This window comes from Paraphaeosphaeria sporulosa, assembly GCF_001642045.1.
Source record: "Paraphaeosphaeria sporulosa strain AP3s5-JAC2a unplaced genomic scaffold CC84scaffold_1, whole genome shotgun sequence".
NCBI lineage: Eukaryota > Fungi > Ascomycota > Dothideomycetes > Pleosporales > Didymosphaeriaceae > Paraphaeosphaeria > Paraphaeosphaeria sporulosa.
In genome coordinates this window covers 4,977,854-4,998,156 of record NW_017253360.1, presented here as the reverse complement: position 1 = coordinate 4,998,156, position 20,303 = coordinate 4,977,854, and the positions used below count along the sequence as shown (strand labels likewise).

Below are 20,303 nucleotides of genomic sequence, written 5' to 3'. Positions count from 1 at the left end.
GGCTTTACTCTTCGCGGCGTTGTCGCTTTCGCACAACGTGGCGCTCCTGTTGCATCTTTTATCGCCATAGACGCCGTGTTCCGGCTAGAGCTTCCAAGTATGGGTCCACGCGAGCCTGGAGCTTCCCCTCCCCCGCTATCGGCATTGAGCTTCAGTCGGCACTCGGAGCTCGATTATGGACGTGGGGTGTTATATAACGCGCCTTTGGGCAATTCAATGTAGCTGCCTAGCTCATTGACAACCTCCGTTCCGTACAATCAAGATGTGGCTTCCACCAGCTGTCGCTGCTTTGTTCTATGCTATTGCGCTTGGTCACTCCACGCACCACGTAGAGCAAGACTTCTCGCCAGAGCGTTTGAGCAAACTGCAGGAGAAATGGGGTACTGATGTGAGTGAACAATTACACTTGAAAGCTTTCTACACATGCTAATATATATAAGTGGGGATTCTCTGGAGTCTCAACCTACGCACACCTCCCACACACACGTTGCTTGACACACCCCGAAACTGCATTCGACATCGGAATCATAGGAGCTCCCTTTGACACGGCAGTATCCTACAGACCAGGCGCCAGATTCGGTCCTCGAGCAATCCGCGCAGGCTCTGCCCGCCAAACATCTTTCCGTGGATTCAATCCGCGCGCCAACCTCAATCCGTACACATCGTGGGCCAAAATCGTGGATTGTGGGGACATCCCAGTCACCCCTTTCGACAATGCCTTGGCCTTGAAGCAGATGAGCGAGGCTTTCGTTGAGTTGGGCACCAGGCCATCATCCGAAAAGTCGCAAGCTAGCGAGTCGACATACCTACATAAACCGAAGCTTCTCACGCTGGGAGGAGATCACAGCATTGCTCTTCCAGCTTTGAGGGCCTTGAAGCAGGCATATGGACAACCCGTTGCGGTGGTCCATTTCGACGCCCATTTGGATACATGGCATCCGGCGAAATATCCGTCAGCATGGATAGATCCCGATGATGAAGCTCCCCAATCTTTCTTCAACCATGGTAGCATGTTCTGGCTCGCAGCCACGGAGGGTCTGATTGCCAATGGCTCGTCTGTTCACGCTGGACTACGAACACGTCTCTCCGGTGATGACACTACAGACTACGACGATGACTCCCAGCAGGGCTGGATCCGCATCGCCACGGACGACATTGACGAAATAGGTGTCAAGGGCATCATCAAATCCATCTTGGACCGCGTAGGGACAGAGACACCGGTATATCTCAGTATCGATATCGATGTGATTGACCCGGGTATGGCTCCGGCCACGGGCACTCCGGAGCCAGGAGGCTGGACTACTAGGGAACTCATTCGGATACTCAGAGGTATTGAGACCATGAATGTCATCGGAGCCGACATCGTTGAGGTCTCTCCAGCATATGACAGTGCAGCCGAGACGACTGGTCTGGCTGCCGCTCAAGTCGCGTACGAGATCATTACCAGCATTGTTAGGAAGGGCTTGATTGAACAGGAGAAGGCTGGAGAGAAGACTGCCAACACCCGAGATGAGTTGTAAGTCTTGTCTCGGTAATATTTGAGAAGCAGTGACACAATTTCGATTTGAACACGGTGAGGACTAGCATGGAAAATGTCACTGGTACGCCAAATAATGGCGGGGCCACATCCAAGAAGTAGAAGAGAGAGTAAATATGTCTCGCGATGGATTATCTTCATTGTGCCAAGACACTTTGCACCTACGTCATGACTGCACTACGTCTTTGAGTGAGCAATCTGCTGGCAGCTACCGCGATAGAACATACCATGGATTATCTCAAGCATTTTTCATAGAGTTTTACATCACTTAGTCCAGTCTAAATGGCACCAAGAAAAGTGTGAGTTGGTGAACGCATGTGTATGTAACTCTGAGCTGCTCTAAACACCGTCATACTGGAACATCAACACGACATCAATATTCGCTGGGCAACTACCACAAGTTTCTTTCAACATGGATCAATTTGCTCCCCACCCAACATCTTGCTTCGAAGGCTGGTACTCCAAGTTCGACCTACCATCAGGCTCGTACATCACACTCGTCATATGCACCGTCCCAAAAGCCACCACGCTCCCTCCCCACATGGTCTCGTTTACCTATTATCCCGCGTCCGGCACGCCCATATTCCAGCGGGAGCACTGGGTCTCGCACATCGAGTGCGTTACCACCGGCCCAAACAACGCGTTCGAGCTCAGAACAGATTTCGGCAGCATGCGCGTCGCCGCCAACGGAGACACAACCTACTCTCTCTCAGCCCCAGAATGGAGTCTGAATGCCACCGCAACATCCCGGACACCCTGGTTCCCCTCGCAGAACACCTCGACGCCCGAGGGCTGGCTCGTCCACCTCCCGCTCCCGCTCCACTGGCACGTCCACAGTCTCTCCTCACGTGCAGAGTACCACCTCAAGATTCCATCGGAGAACGTGGACGAGAAGGACACCGCACCACTCCACCAAGAGAAGAACTGGGCAAACAGCTTCCCCTGGCGCACACCTGGGTGCAGGCCCGCGAACCCGACACCGCCCGCGGCATCTGCCTCGCAGGCGGCAAGATCCTCGGCATGCACGCGTTCCTCCTGGGATACCGTTCGCCAAAGCTGAATCTTGACTTTGCTCCTCCGTTTGCGCTCGCGGTTCCGATACCCATCCCTTTGCTCTCGTGGCTGATATCCCCGTTCATGACGCATGTTATTGACTATGCTTCGCGCAGCATCTCTCTGACGGTTCGCAACCTTTTCTACAAGATCGAGGTTAGTGCAAGGGCACCGAAAGAGGTTGGCTGGTTTGGGCTAGGCAGCCCGTTTCCTGAAGGCCATCGGAAGAACTTTTGCTCTGAGAGCTTCCTGGCGACGGTGGACGTGGTGGTGTCGGAGAGGAGCATGTGGGGATGGACATGGAGAGAGGTTGAGAGGGCAATTTTTGAAGGCGCTAGTCTAGAATTTGCGGGTGAGTATTTTCCAGGGACGGGGGAGAAGGGGAAGTAAGAATGTCTGCATATGGCTGTGCATAGCACCCAAAGACGTTCACATTCGCAAGCAGAAGTTGAGCGCAGAGTTTTGGTGGTGTTCAGATGGATGGACCATCTTTTCATGTTTTCATTTCAGTTCAGTTGCCACCAACGGGGCTCATAATCATCCCATGCCTAGGTATCCATCCCAACCGTCATAACTCATAAGATCTGCCATCCTATAATCCAGAAATGTCTAAAGAGGGGCTGCAGACAACGTCTACAATTTCTGCATGGCAATAATGTCGGTGGACTGGACGTGGTCCTCGTCCTCCTCGATCTGCTGCTGGAGCTCGTCTAGAGAGACCTTCTCGTCCTCAACAACCAAGTTGATCTGCAGCTTCTTGATACCGAAGCCGACGGCGACGAACTGGCTGGCACCCCAGACAAGACCGTCCTTCTCGATGGCGAGAACGTTGGCCTTAAGCTCATCAAGGTTGGTCTCGTCGTCTGCAATAAGTTAGCATGCGTCCGAAACTATCGTTTCGAGGGAGCTTACCCCATGGCTTCACGTCCATAGTGACGATGGACTTGGCAGCAGGCTTAACCTTGCCGGCCTTCTTCTTGTTGTACTCGGCCAGACGCTCGGCCTTGAGCTTCTCGGCCTCCTCATCGACCTCATCATCGGAGCCGAACAAGTCGACCTCGTCATCGTCCTCCTCAGCGGCAGCTTCAGGGGCCTTAGCGGGGTTGACAGGGAGCTCGGTTTGCTCAGGGCCGTAGGCAGTGTGGTCCTTGGTGGGGTCGCCGGGGAGCGAAGAGAACTCAGACTCCCAGGTGAGGATGTGGTTGTACCAGCGCCATGCGAAGGGGTACTTCTCGGGGGCGGGAACAGTCTTCAGCTGCTGGAAGACCTTGACATCGGCCTGCGACGGGGTGTAGCTGGGGCAATGTTAGCTCTCGCGCCGACAACAAGCCTAACAAAAGCTGCAGAAAAAGATGACAGTCAGAAGTGCGCAAGCGCGAGGTTTTGTATTCAGATAGCGGGGTCTTAAGCCGCCTCATTAACACGGACCAATTGGTTTCATCACAAAGTCGGGAATGGGAACAAAGGAATACACGGCGAGGGTGTTACAAATTGGGATGGCGGGGCACTTACCCAACGATGTAGCTGCGAGTCTTCACCCAGTTGTTAAGGATGGTGAGGCCGGCATCGGAGACAAGATCGGAGAAACCCATGATTGCGAGTGTTTGGTGTGAAGTCGGAGAAGCTGGAAGGAGTGGACGTGGAGGGGAAGAGAGGGAGGGAGAGTGCTTAAATTGGGAGGTTCATAAGATTTTTCCGCAGTGACTCCGGCCGCTAGGCGCACGGGCCACATTATCCCGCCTGCTCAAGTCAGAGCTGCCGCATATTGCGAATGACATTATTTTGTACAGCTGCATAGTCGGCCAGCCGCGCATTCTTCCTCCTGCGCCTATACGAGCTCAGTATATTTTGAGATATAGTAGTCGAGTTGTAGTCAATCTGCCGTAGCAGACGAGGCAGCTCTACGCGAAGCTGCCACCTCGAGCTCGGAGCTCCTAGAAAGCGCTCGAATCGTCGCATCATTCGACCATAAATCATAGCGCCACTCCATGCAGATATAGCCATGGCCTTTCCTTGAGCCAGTCGCATCTCCATTGATACCCGTTGACTTCATCGTTGACACCAAGATGCTAACCACCAAAGCGCGGACAATTGTAAGGCGCGTACCACGATCGAGCGCTGGACGCCTCCCACCCCGAATCACACCCATTTCTAATTCTCTCGTACGCGCAAGTCAATTCCACCTTAATCGTTTCTCTCTTCCGATCGTTGCGACTCGTCATTATGCCAACGGACGACCGCATCCGCCGGGCGGCACGCACCGCATGAACTTGGGCGGCGAGCCTGAGAAGCCAGCCCTGGAACAATACGGTGTCGATCTGACCACACGAGCGAAGGACGGAAAGCTAGATCCTGTTATTGGAAGAGACGGCGAGATACACAGAGCCATCCAGATCTTAGCGAGAAGGACAAAGAACAATCCAGTCCTTATCGGTGCCGCTGGCACAGGCAAGACGGCTATTGCCGAGGCGCTTGCCCAGCGGATAGTCCAGGGAGATGTTCCAGAGTCGATCAAGGAGAAACGTGTTATATCGCTTGACCTCGGTCAACTCATTGCTGGCGCAAAGTTTCGAGGTGACTTCGAAGAACGTCTAAAAAAAGTCCTGAAGGAAGTAGAGGAAGCAAAAGGGGGGGTCATCCTGTTCATCGATGAGTTACATACTCTTCTGGGTTTGGGCAAGGCCGAAGGTAGCATCGATGCGAGCAACCTCATCAAACCCGCTTTGTCGCGGGGCGAGTTGCAGTGCTTCGGAGCAACCACCTTGAACGAGTACAGGCAGATCGAGAAGGATGTTGCTTTGGCACGTCGATTCCAGCCTATCATTGTTTCCGAGCCGAGCGTACCTGATACGATCTCTATATTAAGAGGCATCAAAGAGCGATACGAGACACACCACGGTGTGAGAATTACAGATGGCGCTCTTGTCGCCGCTGCTACGTACAGCAACCGCTATATCACAGACCGTTTCCTTCCCGATAAAGCTATCGATCTAGTCGACGAAGCTGCAAGCGCTCTGCGGCTGCAGCAGGAAAGCAAGCCAGATCCCATACAGCAACTCGATCGCCAAATCATGACCATCCAAATCGAGCTTGAGTCACTGCGCAAGGAAACAGATGTTGCGAGCAAAGAGCGGCGAGAGCGGCTAGAAGAGACCCTAAGGAAAAAACAGGACGAGGTCAATGTCCTGATGGACAAGTGGGAACAAGAACGTGGGGAACTGCAGAAGATCAAGAACGTCCAGGAGGAGTTGGAAAAAGCGAAATTCGAGCTGGAGTTGGCACAACGGGAAGGGAATTTCGCCAAAGCCAGTGAGCTTCGCTATTCGAAGATCCCGGAGCTCGAGCAGCAGCTACCGAAAGAAGAGGAGACTACAACGGGGAAAAGCCCTGATTCACTATTACACGACTCGGTCACTGCCGACGACATTGCCTCCGTTGTATCGCGAACCACCGGTATCCCTGTCTCCAAGTTGATGCGCGGGGAAAGCGAAAAGTTGATCCGCATGGAGGACGCGTTGCGTTCACATGTTCGCGGACAAGATGAAGCTCTCACCGCCGTCGCCAATGCCATCCGACTGCAGAGAGCTGGACTATCGGGTGACAACCGACCCATCGCATCTTTCATGATGCTTGGACCTACTGGAGTTGGCAAAACTGAAGTCTGCAAGCGGTTGGCTGAATTCCTTTTCTCGACACAGCAGGCTGTTATTCGTTTCGATATGAGTGAGTTCTCTGAGAAGCATACAGTCTCGCGGTTGATCGGTTCACCCGCTGGGTACGTTGGCTACGAAGACGCAGGGCAACTCACGGAAGCTGTGAGACGAAAACCTTACGCGGTCTTACTGTTCGATGAATGGGAGAAAGCGCACAGAGATATCTCGACGCTGCTGCTCCAAGTCCTCGACGAGGGTTTCCTGACCGACAGTCAAGGGCACAAGGTGGATTTCAGGAATACCATCATCGTGATGACCTCGAACTTGGGAGCGGATATCATAGTTGGCGATGACGCACTCAGTCAGGCCAGTGATTCTGGGGAGATCTCGCCAGATGTTCGCAACTCTGTGATGGACGTTGTCTCCGCATCGTATCCGCCCGAATTCCTAAACCGTATTGACGAGTTCATACTATTCCGACGACTTTCCCGCGAAGCTTTGAGGGATATCGTCGACATCCGATTGAAGGAGTTGCAAGAGCGTCTCGACGAGCGACGCATCGCTTTGGCCGTATCGGATGAAGCGAAACAATGGCTCTGCGATCGTGGCTACGATCCTCGATTCGGTGCACGCCCGCTGAACAGGCTGATAGCGAAGCAAATCGGCAACGGGCTGGCCGACAAGATCATCAGAGGTGAACTAAAATCTGGTGACACAGCCATGGTCACTATCAAAGAAGACAAGAGTGGATTGGACATTAAGATCTCGGCGTAATATGTTATTGGATGGAGAAATTATTGTGGGCTGGTCGCACCTCTTCCATTGCGTTCATGATGTACAATATCGTGTGTGTAAATATCGCCGCTCACTGTAAATAGTCAATACCCGCGAGCGCTGTACATGAGATTGTACGAGTACTATGTTCCGAACATTTGGAGAGGTTTCAATCTCCATAACACGTACTTGATAGATAAGCTAACTCTTTGCTCTATTTTTGCATACCCGTGAGTACACTTTGTAGTGCCTATCTTACGTTGCTGAGCGCGTCGCCGTCAGACCCGTGATTAGCAGGTACGCGTACCTCCCAAGTGCCGCTCCTTCCTCAAGTATGGCATCCATCCCACTTCTCTGCGAGCCCTGTTGAGTCTCCCCACCACTTCCTTCACAGCTCTACCAAATATTTTCGGTATGCCAGCTGGGCCCAAATCAAGGCTGTCATTTCGCAGCAAAGGCAGACGTGGCGGTAGCGCAAGCTCTACGAGTCAAAGCAGCAGCAGAAGGATTTCCGCACCTTCCCATCACGCATCGTCGTGCTCGTCAATTGGAGCTTCAAGAACATCACGATCTGCGCGCCAGATACGCGCTTTCACACCAATGCCTAGGAATGATGACGATAGTGAATCGCAGCTTCCTAGGGCTTCATCCCATGAGAGCCATCGCCTAGAGCCCGAACTAGACGACACACTGAGCGAAGTCGTCATGGCCATCGATTTACAGCAAAAAGACACCGTGGGTTGCTGCTACTACGTAGCGCGGGAGGAGAGGCTCTATTTCACGGAAGACATAAAGCTCGGAGGACTCGCCGTCATCGACGCTCGTCCGTAATCCCTTCCCAGATCTATCTTCTCAAGCTTATCAAGTACAGTAAGAGTCTATATTGACCCGACAGTTGTTCTTGTGTCAACCAAGATAGACGATACTGTCATTGAGACGCTTGAAAATCTCGCAGAGGATCGATTCTCACTTCCGTTTCTTTTGGAAGTCCGTCCACCCAGCGAATTCTCTTTCGATGCTGCAAAGGGAAAGCTGGCTACGTTGAGGATTGAAGATGACGTCGTGCCGCAAATGAACTTCGTGGTACCGGGAGATATGAATTTACTGGGCGAAGGAAGCTTAGAGAATGCATCCGGTCACCAAGGCAGGCTCCTCCGTCTTGCCGGCTTGGTCGATATGGATAGTCGGTTAACGGTATGTTGATTGATACACCCTCGTATGTCCACATGATTGATTATGTATAGGTTGGCTGTGCCGGTGCGCTGCTATCTTACCTGCAACGGCGGTGTGCGGCTGCTTATCTTCCTGGAGATGAAGCAGCGCATGAAATGTTCCGCATCTCATCGCTAGAGATGTTCACTCTGAAGGAAACCATGTGAGAACTTTGTCTGAGGTCTCTGGCAGCATTAACATGAGCAGGCTCATCAACGCTGACACTCTTAACTCGCTCCAAATCATGGAAAATGAGTCTCATCCCAACACGCATAATCAAGGTCCCAGTAAGGCACCGTCAGGATCCAAAGAAGGTTTAACAATCTTTGGTCTGTTCCACCATCTGGCTCATACACCGCAAGGGAAACACCTCTTACGACAATCCTTCCTACGTCCCTGCTTGAATCTCAATACAATCCGTGAGCGACATGATACGATACAAACGTTCCTACGTCCTGAGAATTCGGCTCCTTTTGATACGATTGTTACCAGCCTCAAGTCCACTGGAAACATGCGTACGACTCTAATTAGCCTAAGGAAGGGGATCTCTGCTAGAAGTGGGAAGAACGGCAAGGGTACTTCGAGCAGTCTCTGGCTAAGCATCCGACGGTTTGTGTTCCATGCGCTCAAAATCAAGGAGTCCTTTCAAGATGTGCTCGGTGGTGAACGGCTGGCCATCAAAGACAAGCTGCTCGAGAAGTTTGAAGGATACCACCTGGCACAGATTGGCAGAAAGATCAACGACATAGTAGACTTTGATAAGTCTGCTGAGGAATCTCGGACTGTCATATTGGAAGGGGTAGACGAGGAACTCGATAACGTGAAGCGTACGTTTGCGGGTCTGGATGATCTACTCGGTCAGATTGCACGTAATTTGTCCGAGAAACTTCCTGCAAACTTCCAAGGCTCGCTGAATGTTCTTTACTTCCCCCAGATTGGTTTCCTCATCACTGTCCCACTCGACCCAACAACAGGCGAAGCTGTATACGATGGTAGCTTTGACAATCCTTGGGAACGTATGTTCTCAACCGAAGATCAAATCTACTTCAAGAACAGCCAAATGCGAGAAATGGATGGACATTTTGGCGATCTGTACGGCATTATATCAGACCGGGAAATTGAGATCAGTCACGAACTCGCACAGTACGTGCTAGAATACGAGAAACTACTTATGGCCGCATCAGACATTTGTGGTGAGTTGGATTGCGTGCTCGCTCTGTCACAAGGGGCTCGACTGTACAATTTGTGTCGTCCCAGAGTCTCGAACGACAACGCCATTTCCATTGAAGGTGGTCGACACATGCTCCAAGAGCTTAGTGTCTCGTCATTTGTACCCAACAATACCAGCCTGGTTGGGGCTACCAATTTTGATACAGTGGATGATGACAGCATGTTTGATAGCTCGCCTGAGCATCACGCACACGCTCGCCAGTCGGGACCAAGTATGCTGATTCTTACCGGTCCCAACTACTCTGGGAAGAGCGTTTACCTGAAGCAGGTGGCGTTGATAGTGTACATGGCTCACATTGGCAGCTATGTTCCAGCGGAAAGTGCAAAGATCGGCCTAACAGACAAAGTACTTTGCCGCGTTACAACTCGCGAATCCGTATCCCGAGCACAGAGCACTTTCATGATTGACCTTCAACAGATTTCGCAAGCATTGAGTCTAGCTACACCGAGGAGCCTTTTAATTATTGACGAATTCGGGAAAGGGACGGACACAAGTGACGGTGCCGGATTAGCTTGTGCTGTGTTCAACCACCTCGTCGGTTTAGGCAGGAATAGGCCGAAAGTCATTGCAGCTACTCATTTTCATGGTACGTTGTGAATCTTGCATATTGAAGAGGTCATAAGTAAGCCAAGTACTAAATTTCAATAGAGATCTTTGAGAACGGGCTGCTTAAAGCAAGCCCATCGCTCGCGCTCGCGCACATGCAGGTGCAGATCGACGAACAGACCTCTGAGCTAGACGATCAAATCACGTACCTATACAAGTAAGTCTCTCTAGATCGGCTGTGCAAGCCTGAATTGATCTTTCTCAGTTGCTGTGAGGGCCGGAGCAATTCCAGTTTCGGTACTTGGTAGCCATGACCCACACAATCTCTTCACCGTCATCTTGATCACTTACGTCCTACAGTTGTGCTGCCATGAACGGTGTTCCAAAGGAGATCATTGAGCGTGCAGATCAGCTGATAGAGATGACTCTAAAGGGGCAAGACCTGATTGCCGCCTGCTCAATCATGCCGCAATCCGAAGCTTTAGAGCTAGAGGAAGCAGTGAGTTGCCTTGAAGGATCAAGAATAGATCTGATGCCGCTTTAGGAACATATTGCACGAGACTTTTTGGAGGCAGACATCTTCACTGATCCCAAAAGGGCATTAAGCGACATACTTACCGTGTCTGGTACAACCGAGTCTCCGGCTTCAAACAGACAGTAATGCCGAAGAGGTCTTGGAGAGCGACGAAGCCCAATAAATGCGCAAGTGGGTATTAAATCGAACCTAAACAACATGATTCACAACAATGCGTCGTCATGCCCGGCGAATAAGAGCGGGCGCGGTGTTTGGGTGGACTACCCGGAGTCGGAGTTCCCATGCGGCCTGGAAGTGGTGTCCTATGTATGCGTCTTCGTGTACCAAGAGTCCATTATCATTAACAACGATTTAATTAAGAATTTTCAGTTAGAACTTGTATCGAATCGTCGATCCGACCCGTTATTCGAAAAAGGGTCGCACAGATAGTAGCCGTCGAAGCCTCGCGGCCCGACGGTACGCGCCTCGGGTTGCGAACGGCAACTTCGAATATAAGGGCGGTCTCTATTAGCAAGATCAAAGGATACTTTAGTTGCCATCTGCCTCTCGATCCAAGGAGGAGCGCCCCGGGGGTTGACAGTGAGTTACTAGCATCTAATGAACGCAGCGACGAAGATCACACACTAAGGCAAATGCGCACAATGACGCACGATCGATGTCTGATGGACAATTTTAGAGCGTAAGACCGTCTCTACCCCGCTCCCATCGAAAGATGCACGCTGCCGGCATCAGCAAACCGGACGAAGCTTATTTCGACCTCCTCATGGCTCTACTGCGGTTGTGACTGGCTCGTGTCTACTCCCTCCTGCAGATATCCCTCGAATCCTACCTCTAAACCGTCTACGGTACTTCAGGTGGGGGTGAGATTCGTCCAGTGACGGCTCTCGATTCTTCGCAAGGGCCTCCACCCGCGAGGCCTCCACATTGGATGTACGAGCGCCTCGGTCTTTAACCGTTATGGGCCATTGTGCTAGTAGCTAATACTGCGCATGGTTCTTATTTCCCAGACGTCAGCATTAGAACCACTTGTGCTCCATCACAAGAGCGGTGAGAGCAACATCGCCTGGCTTTCATGAACCAAACCACTAACTCCACTGACAAATAGCTGGCTCACATTTCAGTTCAAGCCGAACTACCCTGTAAGCTGAACGTCTACTCCGGGCTAAAATCCCCGGCTCCATAGGTCGGCCTATGAACCGGCGAACGAGAGACGGAGAACTTACAGCGATATGCGAAGGACAATGCGGCTCACTACTCACAATCGTAGAGACATATCCATGGATGTTCTGCAAAGACCAACGCCGCGCGTTGGGTTTTAGCTCTTTGCCACGGAAGCATCCGATAAGTAGGGCTGCTGCTGGTTCACTGTCGCTGATTACGACGGGATTCGAAAATGCGCAGCGCCAACTAGATTGATCTAAAGAGCTCTCCCAGCAAGTCGCACAGACCAGCCACACTATCATCGGCACGTCCTTCTAGTAAAGGAAGTTCTGACGAGCTCTGTTGGCGGCCTAGGATCTGATCCCGCAGAGCCGCACATTAGCTTCAGAGTGACTGCAGCAGGATTTGGCCGCGCAACATTCTCGTATACACACCGCATGCATGTTCATCGAGGGCTCATGGCGGCTGCGGCGGAATGATAGAGTTGGTCCGACACAGGATAAATTCAGCTTGAGGGAGCCGTGAGCTTCTTTCATTATCGGACATTGCTAGGGCAAGAGGAGCCACTGGACGGCATGACGCAAGTACGCCAAAGCGCAACAATGCACGATATCGACAGCGCTAAAGGTCAGAAAGCCACACCAGCGCATTGGCCACCGCAGAAAGAGGGCGCCGCGCGCACCGATCCTGCTGAAGCCATGACCAACGAATGTTGTTGTAGACTTGACATCAGGCGAGTTAGCCGCCGGTTAGAGTTCCGTTCGGAACCCGAACGGACGGCTGTAGGAGCCGTCGCATTTCAGAGGCCGAGAACCAGGCCATGGACCGGCTACTGCAAGTTAGACATTGACTTTTCGATCTCGATCGCCCAGAATTCCATCCTATGTGGTCGGCCTTTGCTGGCAATCTCGGATTGCTTCGTTGGGAGCCGCCCTACTCGGGCCGTTTTACGTTCCACTTCACGCGCCACCTCCACCAACACCGAGCCCTGTAACCAGTGCCTTCCAGGCGGTTCGTTACTGTCGACAATTTGTTCGGCGGACAACTGAAGATGCATATTCTCCAGCAAGCGTCTAGCTGGACCCCGCATCACGCACTATCCAACCTAACCGCTGCCGCGACTGAAGCAAGAGAAATGGAGCTGAGCTAACGACAAGCGGAGCCATGTGCGCGATTGAGAGACAACTTGTGCGTCCTAGGATTAGCGGCTGCATTATGAGCAGAGATAAGTTCACAAACATGCTACAGAATCATGTATGCTTGCCATCGCCGATCAACAGTCGAGAGGAACTCACTCAGGGTCTCAACATGGCAGACGCGAACAAATGGAGCTTACCATGAGTGCCACGCAGGGTCCGACTGCATGATTGAAGATCGCTCGTTTCTGGGGAACTAGGACAGCAGCATGCTGAGTGCTTCACTCCTCCTTTCCTGTGTCATACTTCTCGTGCGGTTTCGAGCCAGTATCGTTTACATCCAAGAGGATTGCACCCCAATGTTGAGTGCCAGAAGATACGCCTTACCGACGGCACTTGCCCAACGAATACCTGATCAGAGAACGAACATGGCGAAAAGCGACAGGTTTTGCAAAATTGATTGGCTGACACAAGCTACACATCTACCAACTGGACTTGCGTGCATTATGCAGTCGCGTGTGCACTGGTCGGAAGTCCGGTCGCTATCCACAGTCGGATGTACAGAATACGCGCAAGGCAGAAGAATTAACGTTGATCCGCCGCAGGCGACCAGGAGCGCCGACCCCAGTTTTGATGGACTGGATGTGGCTAGCGCAAGGCGGGAGAGCAGCACGTTCCTGCACCACAGTTCAGGGTCATCTTACCGTCTCTGCAGGGTCAGAATCAGCGCTCCGACTCCGACATCTTGGACATGGTGGCTCATTGTTGGACCAGTCGTGTAACCGCTACACGACGCGTATACGGCATTCTGACGGGAACAGTGGATACGCAATCTCGCAAGGCAATGCTGGCAACGCTGCGTACACAGGCGCGAGAAGCGTATGTGAGACTGGATCAGGAGCATCCGGCCGTTACCGGACGTGTTGCTTTTGGGACTCAGCCGAGCCAACCAGTCGTGATGCTGAGGCACGGCCACATGTTTCAGAGTTCGATTGATGAGAGTTTGTGCGCGCTGGCGCCTTTGGTACACGATGTGACGGTTCGTGCCGTTGCGACTTCGGGAGGCTGTCTGAAAGTTATCATGCGTTTCGGAGCTGCCATGGTCACTGTTGCTTATAGTCGAGGCAGGGACTGTCTGTACGAAGCACTGGTACTGAGCTGGTCGCCGCGTCGTTCGTTGAAGGTTCATCAGATGTTCAGCACGTTCCCATTCTAGTAGCCATGGTGTGTCTAGACAGCGGATGCACTATGACGCTGAACCCGTTAGCCAAGCTTTTCCATGGATCCAAACCGCTCGTCTGTGCGCGACGAGCGCTGCAATTCCCACAACAGCCGCCGCGTATGATTCGGACCGTCTGCCACTGCGCACTTGCCGCTGCACTGTGACAACTCAATAATCCTGTGCGTCTGGTAAACGCTGAACTAGAGCATGCTTTGCTCCCTTCAGAGCCTATTTACGGCGCCTTGTGGGCGGCGAAGCGGCACCCGCAGCGTAGCCGAAAGCGCTCACGGCGGGGCGGAGCAACAAGCAGATGTGGTGAACCCGGGGCGGAAAGGACCGATCGTCGATCATAGCCATGTTGGGCGAAAGCATCTCGAGGTGTACACGCATTAGACAGGACTGCCTGTTGCGAGAACACGCGCCCTGCATTCGGAGCAAACAATCCCATACTGGAGAATGGCCTCTCAGCATCAGCAGACTGACAGCCTGTTGGTCAGACACCCGCTAATGATGCGCACCTGTCTCGAGGATAGGACCAATGAACTCTTTTCCTGCCAGCTCACCGGCACCCTGCCGAGCACACCAGGCCAAGGTGCGAAGACGGCGTGGCTGCACTGTATCACGCAAGGCTGCTGGATGAGAACGAGACGACCCTCATGGATGTTGCCCTTCCTTGCATGTGGCAGCACTCCTGTGGGCGCAGCAGATGAAGTACATGTTTGAACATTTCTGTCAAGGGTGTGCTGCATCTCTGTGGTGGACACACGTATTATTTTTGTGAATGAGGACTCGATTGGGCAGTCAGCGCTAATACGACAGCATCACCAGTCCTCCATACCGGAGGGCAAGCTGGGGAAAACATGACGCTCTGCGAGCTGACTAACTTGCGTACCTGTCATTACTCCGACCGCAGCAAGAGCTATTGAGCACAGGTAATGACTTTCAACTCGTGAAACCAAGATGCCTCAGGCCGGCACTGCGACATGGCCTGTAGTCCGCCTCGCACGTGTGGTCGAGCTCGAAATCAACCGCATGGCACCTACAGGTTGCCAATGCCGTATTGTGGCCGGCGACCAGACGCTGCCGAATTGCATAGCTTTCGGCAACACGATCCTGCCCTCAAGCCAGCCTGGGGCAGATAAGATAGCAACGCACAGGACAACGGCGGCAACAGCTCTAGCCAAGTGCTCAACTCGAGATGCGGGCCAGCGTGAACGCACGCTAGGCCGCATGGAGCACACAGTGGCCTGTAAGATCTCAGCCCCGGTCGAGTAGGCCAACAACGCCAGCCCTGCACCCACCCTGGTCTTGCAGGCCCCAGCGTCAGCTTTGACGCCCCTTCGGAGACCACCCTGGTACATTTTGGCTTCCTTCGAGATCGCTGCCAACTCCAGCTTAGTGGCTTTGGGGCTGCAGCTATGTGCAGGCCTGTCTGGCCCTCCTCGTATATAACTCTTACGCTGCTCCGTCTAGAAAAGAGCACCATCCCCAAGCTCTCCCAGACGGAAAATCAGACGCAATGTTCCAAGCTGCCCAGCAGTCTTATACCTCCCAGCCTTCAAGTGCTCCTACCATTGACGCCATGGCCACCGTGCCCCCTCAAAGCACCATGCTCACCGGCCCTAACGGTGAGCAGAAGCCTCGCAAGCTGCGAGCTTCCTGCGACGCCTGCTCCCGTGCCAAAGTCAAGTGCGACAAAGTCAGGCCAACCTGTCACAGGTGTGGTAATATGGGAATCTGCTGCAACTACTCCCCCTCGATGAGGTTAGCCATACCATCTCTATGCTGCAGCCCCTAGACTCACAAAACGTAGATTGGGCAAGCCCCGCAAGAACAGGAACCCGGATGGTACCATTATGCGCGACGTATCACCGGCTAGCTCATGCGGTCCGTTGAACTTGAACCAGCGTCCCGACATGATTCCCCGCACTGCTTCCTACACTACAGAGAGCTCCCCAGAGCCCTCAGATCCATTCTTCTTCGGCCCCGCGACTCCAGAGTACCATTTCCAGGATGCTTACTTGCCAAATGCGTTCGAAGGCGGTCATTCACCTTTCTCTGAGACCAGCTCCTTCATTAATGGCTGGTCTAACGATGACCACCTGATGTTCACAACTCCAACCGAGATGTTTACCAGCATGCCTCAACTCTCCACATCTCCATATGCAAGCCACGTGCGAACTTCGAGCATGCACAGCCAACCCGAGATGTTCTCCCCAATGGAGGGTCTAAACTCGCCCTTGGCTAGCCCAACTTTCTTTGGGATGTCGGACCAGCAGAACCTCCCCATGTTCGCCCATGATAAGACGACGGTGACTTCACCGGCTATGTCTCGGTCTCCTCTGCCCACTCCTCCTGCTTCCACGACCACTTCAAACCACGACTGCACTCAGTTCGCTTTCCAGACGCTCAACAGCCTTTACTCACCGCCCACTTCGCCACCGTCTGCCGGAGCCTTTAACGGCTCATCCCACGGTCTACCCACCCTTGAGACAGTCATCTCTACCAACAAGTCCGCTGTTGACAAGCTCTTCGTGCTATTGGGCTGCTCATGCTCTTCCAACCCGCACTTCTCCACGACTATTGCATTCACCATTGTGAAGATCCTCTCATGGTACCAAGCAATCTCTGGTGCAAGCTCTGAGGGTGACTCTATTATGAACACTCAGATGGAGGTTTTCTCGCAGTCTCCCGCCTCTATGGGCGATTACAGCCCTATGAGCGACAACGAGGATTCCTTCCGGGCCCAGCTTGTTCTGACCGAGCTTCGCAAGGTCGAGAAGCTCATTGACAAGTTCTCTGAGCGCTACACCAAGAACACCAACCACGCCGAGACCGGCATCGACGGCGGTGTCTACAGCGCCTTGGAGTCTCTGCTCCGGACCCGCGTGCGCGACACTTTCAAGGTGACCATGCGGAACGCACCCGATGACATCAAGCGACAGGTCGCTTCGCGATCGCATCAGCGCTCACGTACGCACACTCTCTGATCTGGCTTGCTCCTGCGACTTAGCGACTGTACATTCTTATCTCTTCGCTTCCTGTCTATGCTTTGTCTTTCCAATACACCGTCACGATTGCGCATTATAGACTTTGGGCTTTACGGCCACCGGAAGGGGCTTTCCGTTTCCTGTACGATGCCTCGCTTGCCTGCCTTTTGCCTGGTTTGGGGGGAAATAGACTTCGCTTCTTGTGTACATATTTTTGGAAAGAAGAAGACAGGCAAGGGGCAGTGTAGCATGCTGCGTGCTGCGTGCTGCGTCCGCGTCACACGCAGCACGCAATATACGCTTGCAGGGGCAGCGTGTCCGCGAGGCAGCGGCTTCCACGACGAACGCTCAGGCCACACTAGGTGCGCTTGCAGCCAAATGAATGAAATGAATATCCTCACAAGCACATGCACGCTTCTTCGATATTGGGTTCAACCGCTCGCATTGTCTGGTGCTTGGGGGCGGTCCCACAAGGCTTCACATCCGCCCTTGATTGGAACCCCAGTCTCACTCTGACGGCAGCAGCGCAGGGCTGTCATCTTTGCTACCTTCCCAGCCTGCGTCCTCCATAGGCCACGCCTGCCCCGAGTGGGGATGCGTGCTACCACACGCTCACCCAGCTAGGCAGAGGGACATGTGATGTGCGCGTCCGCAGCCCCGGCGTCGTTGCAACCACTACCATCATCATCATCACTTGCCATGCCCGAATGCAGAAACAACTCCAGACGCAAACCTCTCACCAGAGGGCATTGCGCGCTGCGGGGGCTCCCATTTAGCCAGACTCGAGGGTGACGCATGCTGAGCAGGCATACCACGCGCGTCCGCCCCCAAACACCAGGTCCTCGATACGCCGCGCTGCGAGGGCTCATATCACGCATGAGCGGTGCCTCCCAGTACCCTGGCTGGGGCAGACTGACTCACCAGCTGCTGGGCTGGCCAGTCCGGGTGGATGGCGCGCGGGCAGTGATCGTCTGTCTGTGCCGCGGAGGCAGACAGACAGTCAGTGAGACGGCGCGTTGCACATACTGGGCGTATGGACCTGACGGGTCGCGGATGGAAAGCGGATATTCTGACCAGAAGGCTGCCCGCAGTCTCCACGGCTTTCATGCTGCTGTCGCGCGCGTCCACGCAATCGCCGTCTCGCGGGCGCATGTCCGCCAGCGCCTGGGGCTGCTAGCAATGCGATGCTGCAGTGGGATAGCGGCGCTCGTTGCAGGTGCGCGGTACGGGCAGGACGAGTGGTGGAAACGCAGCATGCTGGCGGCGCAAGCGTGCGGCGCCGTTGAGCGGGAGCCTAAGCAAGGAACGGAAGGAGGGACTGGAGATCGGGACGGGCGGCCAGGGTCCGACGGTGCCCGCGTGGAGATCGCGCCGTGCTAGGTCAGCCCTTTCGATAGCGTACCGGCGCGAGAGGGCTTTGTGTGGAAATTGTGAATCGCTTCTGTGATTACCTGATATGTGTGGCTGATAGCTTGTGAACATGCGTCCTGGGACGACGAGGTGGGTTTCCTAAAGGTCGTCATGTCTTGGACGAGGAGGCAGCGTGGTTCGCGGCACTTGGGAGGGTAAGCGTGCCACACCGAGTGCAGCGGAAGGCTCGAGCCGCTGCAGTATGCCTCCGAGAAGACAGCGCGCTTTCGCATGACAAGACTGCAGTGCACATCGTTTGATTCGGGCCAATGTAGACTGCATTGCTGTCTACCAGGGTCCTCGTAATTTGTTTCAAAGAGCTCTCCCCCTTCCACCGTTGCCGCCACACATCCACTGTCCTGCGCGGGTTCTACGGGCCTTGCATGCGGTCCGGCTGCACGCCGGGTAGATCTGTCAGAGGCGCCAGAATCAGGCTTACGCGCGCTCGTGATGGGACCGCATGGGGCAACAAGGCTTTGTGCTTCAGCCGATTGCAGTCGGAGGGACATACAGGCATGCAGGGGCGCAATTGGCCGGAGCACAACGGTCCGCTGATGTCGGCAGCCATTGTGAGCGCTTACCGTTCCCATTGGCGGCGTTGCCCTAGTGGGTATGGTGATGGAGGGCATGGGAATCTTGCATGCAGCATGCTCTGCCACAAACGCCGCCCCAAATCTGCGCGTTGCACGTCGTGAAGTGGTTATTCTGGGCGAGGGGCACGGGTCGAACGATCGTCGTTTGCCGCAGTCGTTGAGTCCGCCTCAGGGTGGGGAAGTCGACCTGAACACAACTTCACATGCTTACTTTACGTCCATCGTCCGCCAAGTCACAGCCTCCACGGTGCGACGGAGGATTCAGTCAGCCCTATGCGTGCAGAACATAACATGCCCGTTCGGTATCGCGTGCAGGGCGCCGCTCGTCCAAGGAAAGCATGTTGACATGTCGGACGTCTGTAAGGTTTTTCGGTGTCATTAAGGTTTGCGGATACCAGATGGGATCGATAGTGCCCGCAATGGATCCAAGGTTCGAAGTGCCATCTGGCCGCAGACCCACTGAATGGTCGTTAGCCTACAGTTCAAAACTTTGGTGCCTTTGTCGACCATGACTACGCCTCTGTACCTCGTCCATCAAACTCACCGTAGTGTTGAGGCAGGTCACAATAACAAGACGTCATCGAAGGGTGGGCCTGAGGCAGTCATCTCACGTGGCTTGGGTAGGTGTGATAACCGAGTCGAGGCTCTTGAGCGCTGAACGATCTCAGGGCCTCGCTGGACCCTGAGAATCGCTGGAAATGCAGGGAGAAAGGATGGCTTTTTCAGATCGACGATCCGAACACGTGTGTGGCCTCTGCCTTGATTATATGTTCACAGAAATCAACTGCAGCGCACAGCAACAGTGGAAGCCAACACTCGCCTACGATAGTGCAACTCGGCGCCGACATGCTTCGTATCTAACGCGATCCGAGCTTGCAGGCCGAGAAAACGCAACTGCATGCTTGCACCCTGTAGCTTGGGCGATCCGGCCTCCGGCACACTAGCACTAGCACCAACAAGCTCACCGTTTGCACACACTGGTGCAGAAACACCAGATCCTATCGCGAAGACCTAGCTGTTGGCGGCTTGACGATAGTCGCCACTGCATGCTCGCTAGCTGCGTCGACGGAGCGACCGGCTTGTGGAGACGATCGGAACCCCGTCGCTTTTGGCTGTCGCCTGTCGCCTAACGTCCAACCTCCCCTACCCAGCGGGACGACTGCGCGTGTGGCAGCACGCCCCTGCCATTCGCCAAACTCTGTTACCAACTGCTTTATGATCGTATTTTGCGAATGTGATGGTTGCAACAT

General features: G+C 53.8%; 9 protein-coding genes across 9 annotated transcripts; 6 read left to right on the top strand and 3 right to left on the bottom strand.

Moving 5' to 3' along the window:
- Nucleotides 1–36: 36 nt before the first annotated feature.
- CC84DRAFT_1110027 (Arginase/deacetylase) lies at nt 37–1,798 on the top strand. The gene is made up of 2 exons (XM_018175239.1): nt 37–388; nt 441–1,798. The coding sequence occupies exons 1-2, from the start codon at nt 263–265 to the stop codon at nt 1,518–1,520; spliced, it is 1,206 nt and encodes a 401-aa protein (XP_018043399.1). The 5' UTR covers nt 37–262; the 3' UTR covers nt 1,521–1,798.
- Nucleotides 1,799–1,949: 151 nt separating this feature from the next.
- Nucleotides 1,950–2,980, top strand: CC84DRAFT_1193016 (uncharacterized protein; the record flags this gene model as incomplete). Its single annotated transcript, XM_018181267.1, has 2 exons — nt 1,950–2,420; nt 2,474–2,980. 2 exons carry the CDS (start codon nt 1,950–1,952, stop codon nt 2,978–2,980), a joined length of 978 nt encoding a protein of 325 aa, XP_018043398.1.
- Nucleotides 2,981–3,223: 243 nt separating this feature from the next.
- CC84DRAFT_1136283 (uncharacterized protein) lies at nt 3,224–4,243 on the bottom strand (the record flags this gene model as incomplete). The annotated part of the gene is made up of 3 exons (XM_018176092.1): nt 4,103–4,243; nt 3,503–3,885; nt 3,224–3,453 (listed from the first exon to the last, which is right to left on the bottom strand). The coding sequence occupies exons 1-3, from the start codon at nt 4,180–4,182 to the stop codon at nt 3,224–3,226; spliced, it is 693 nt and encodes a 230-aa protein (XP_018043397.1). The 5' UTR covers nt 4,183–4,243.
- Nucleotides 4,244–4,854: 611 nt separating this feature from the next.
- On the top strand, nt 4,855–7,017 carry CC84DRAFT_1212492 (P-loop containing nucleoside triphosphate hydrolase protein; the record flags this gene model as incomplete). The annotated part of the gene is made up of 1 exon (XM_018182458.1): nt 4,855–7,017. One exon carries the CDS (start codon nt 4,855–4,857, stop codon nt 7,015–7,017), a length of 2,163 nt encoding a protein of 720 aa, XP_018043396.1.
- Nucleotides 7,018–7,617: 600 nt separating this feature from the next.
- On the top strand, nt 7,618–10,667 carry CC84DRAFT_1255161 (uncharacterized protein; the record flags this gene model as incomplete). Its single annotated transcript, XM_018184511.1, has 7 exons — nt 7,618–7,840; nt 7,889–8,211; nt 8,262–8,392; nt 8,437–10,046; nt 10,109–10,223; nt 10,367–10,505; nt 10,551–10,667. 7 exons carry the CDS (start codon nt 7,618–7,620, stop codon nt 10,665–10,667), a joined length of 2,658 nt encoding a protein of 885 aa, XP_018043395.1.
- Nucleotides 10,668–12,610: 1,943 nt separating this feature from the next.
- CC84DRAFT_175961 (uncharacterized protein) lies at nt 12,611–14,068 on the top strand. Its single transcript, XM_018185461.1, has 2 exons — nt 12,611–12,956; nt 13,018–14,068. The coding sequence occupies exon 2, from the start codon at nt 13,108–13,110 to the stop codon at nt 13,618–13,620; it is 513 nt and encodes a 170-aa protein (XP_018043394.1). The 5' UTR covers nt 12,611–12,956; nt 13,018–13,107; the 3' UTR covers nt 13,621–14,068.
- Nucleotides 14,069–14,778: 710 nt separating this feature from the next.
- On the bottom strand, nt 14,779–15,669 carry CC84DRAFT_178322 (uncharacterized protein). The gene has a single exon (XM_018185463.1). It carries the CDS (start codon nt 15,419–15,421, stop codon nt 15,026–15,028), a length of 396 nt encoding a protein of 131 aa, XP_018043393.1. The 5' UTR covers nt 15,422–15,669; the 3' UTR covers nt 14,779–15,025.
- On the top strand, nt 15,669–17,395 carry CC84DRAFT_175543 (uncharacterized protein). The gene has a single exon (XM_018185460.1). The coding sequence runs from the start codon at nt 15,917–15,919 to the stop codon at nt 17,048–17,050; it is 1,134 nt and encodes a 377-aa protein (XP_018043392.1). The 5' UTR covers nt 15,669–15,916; the 3' UTR covers nt 17,051–17,395.
- A 919-nt stretch (nt 17,396–18,314) lies between these two features.
- On the bottom strand, nt 18,315–19,570 carry CC84DRAFT_175350 (uncharacterized protein). Its single transcript, XM_018185459.1, has one exon. The coding sequence runs from the start codon at nt 19,087–19,089 to the stop codon at nt 18,427–18,429; it is 663 nt and encodes a 220-aa protein (XP_018043391.1). The 5' UTR covers nt 19,090–19,570; the 3' UTR covers nt 18,315–18,426.
- Between the last annotated feature and the right edge of the window lie 733 nt (nt 19,571–20,303).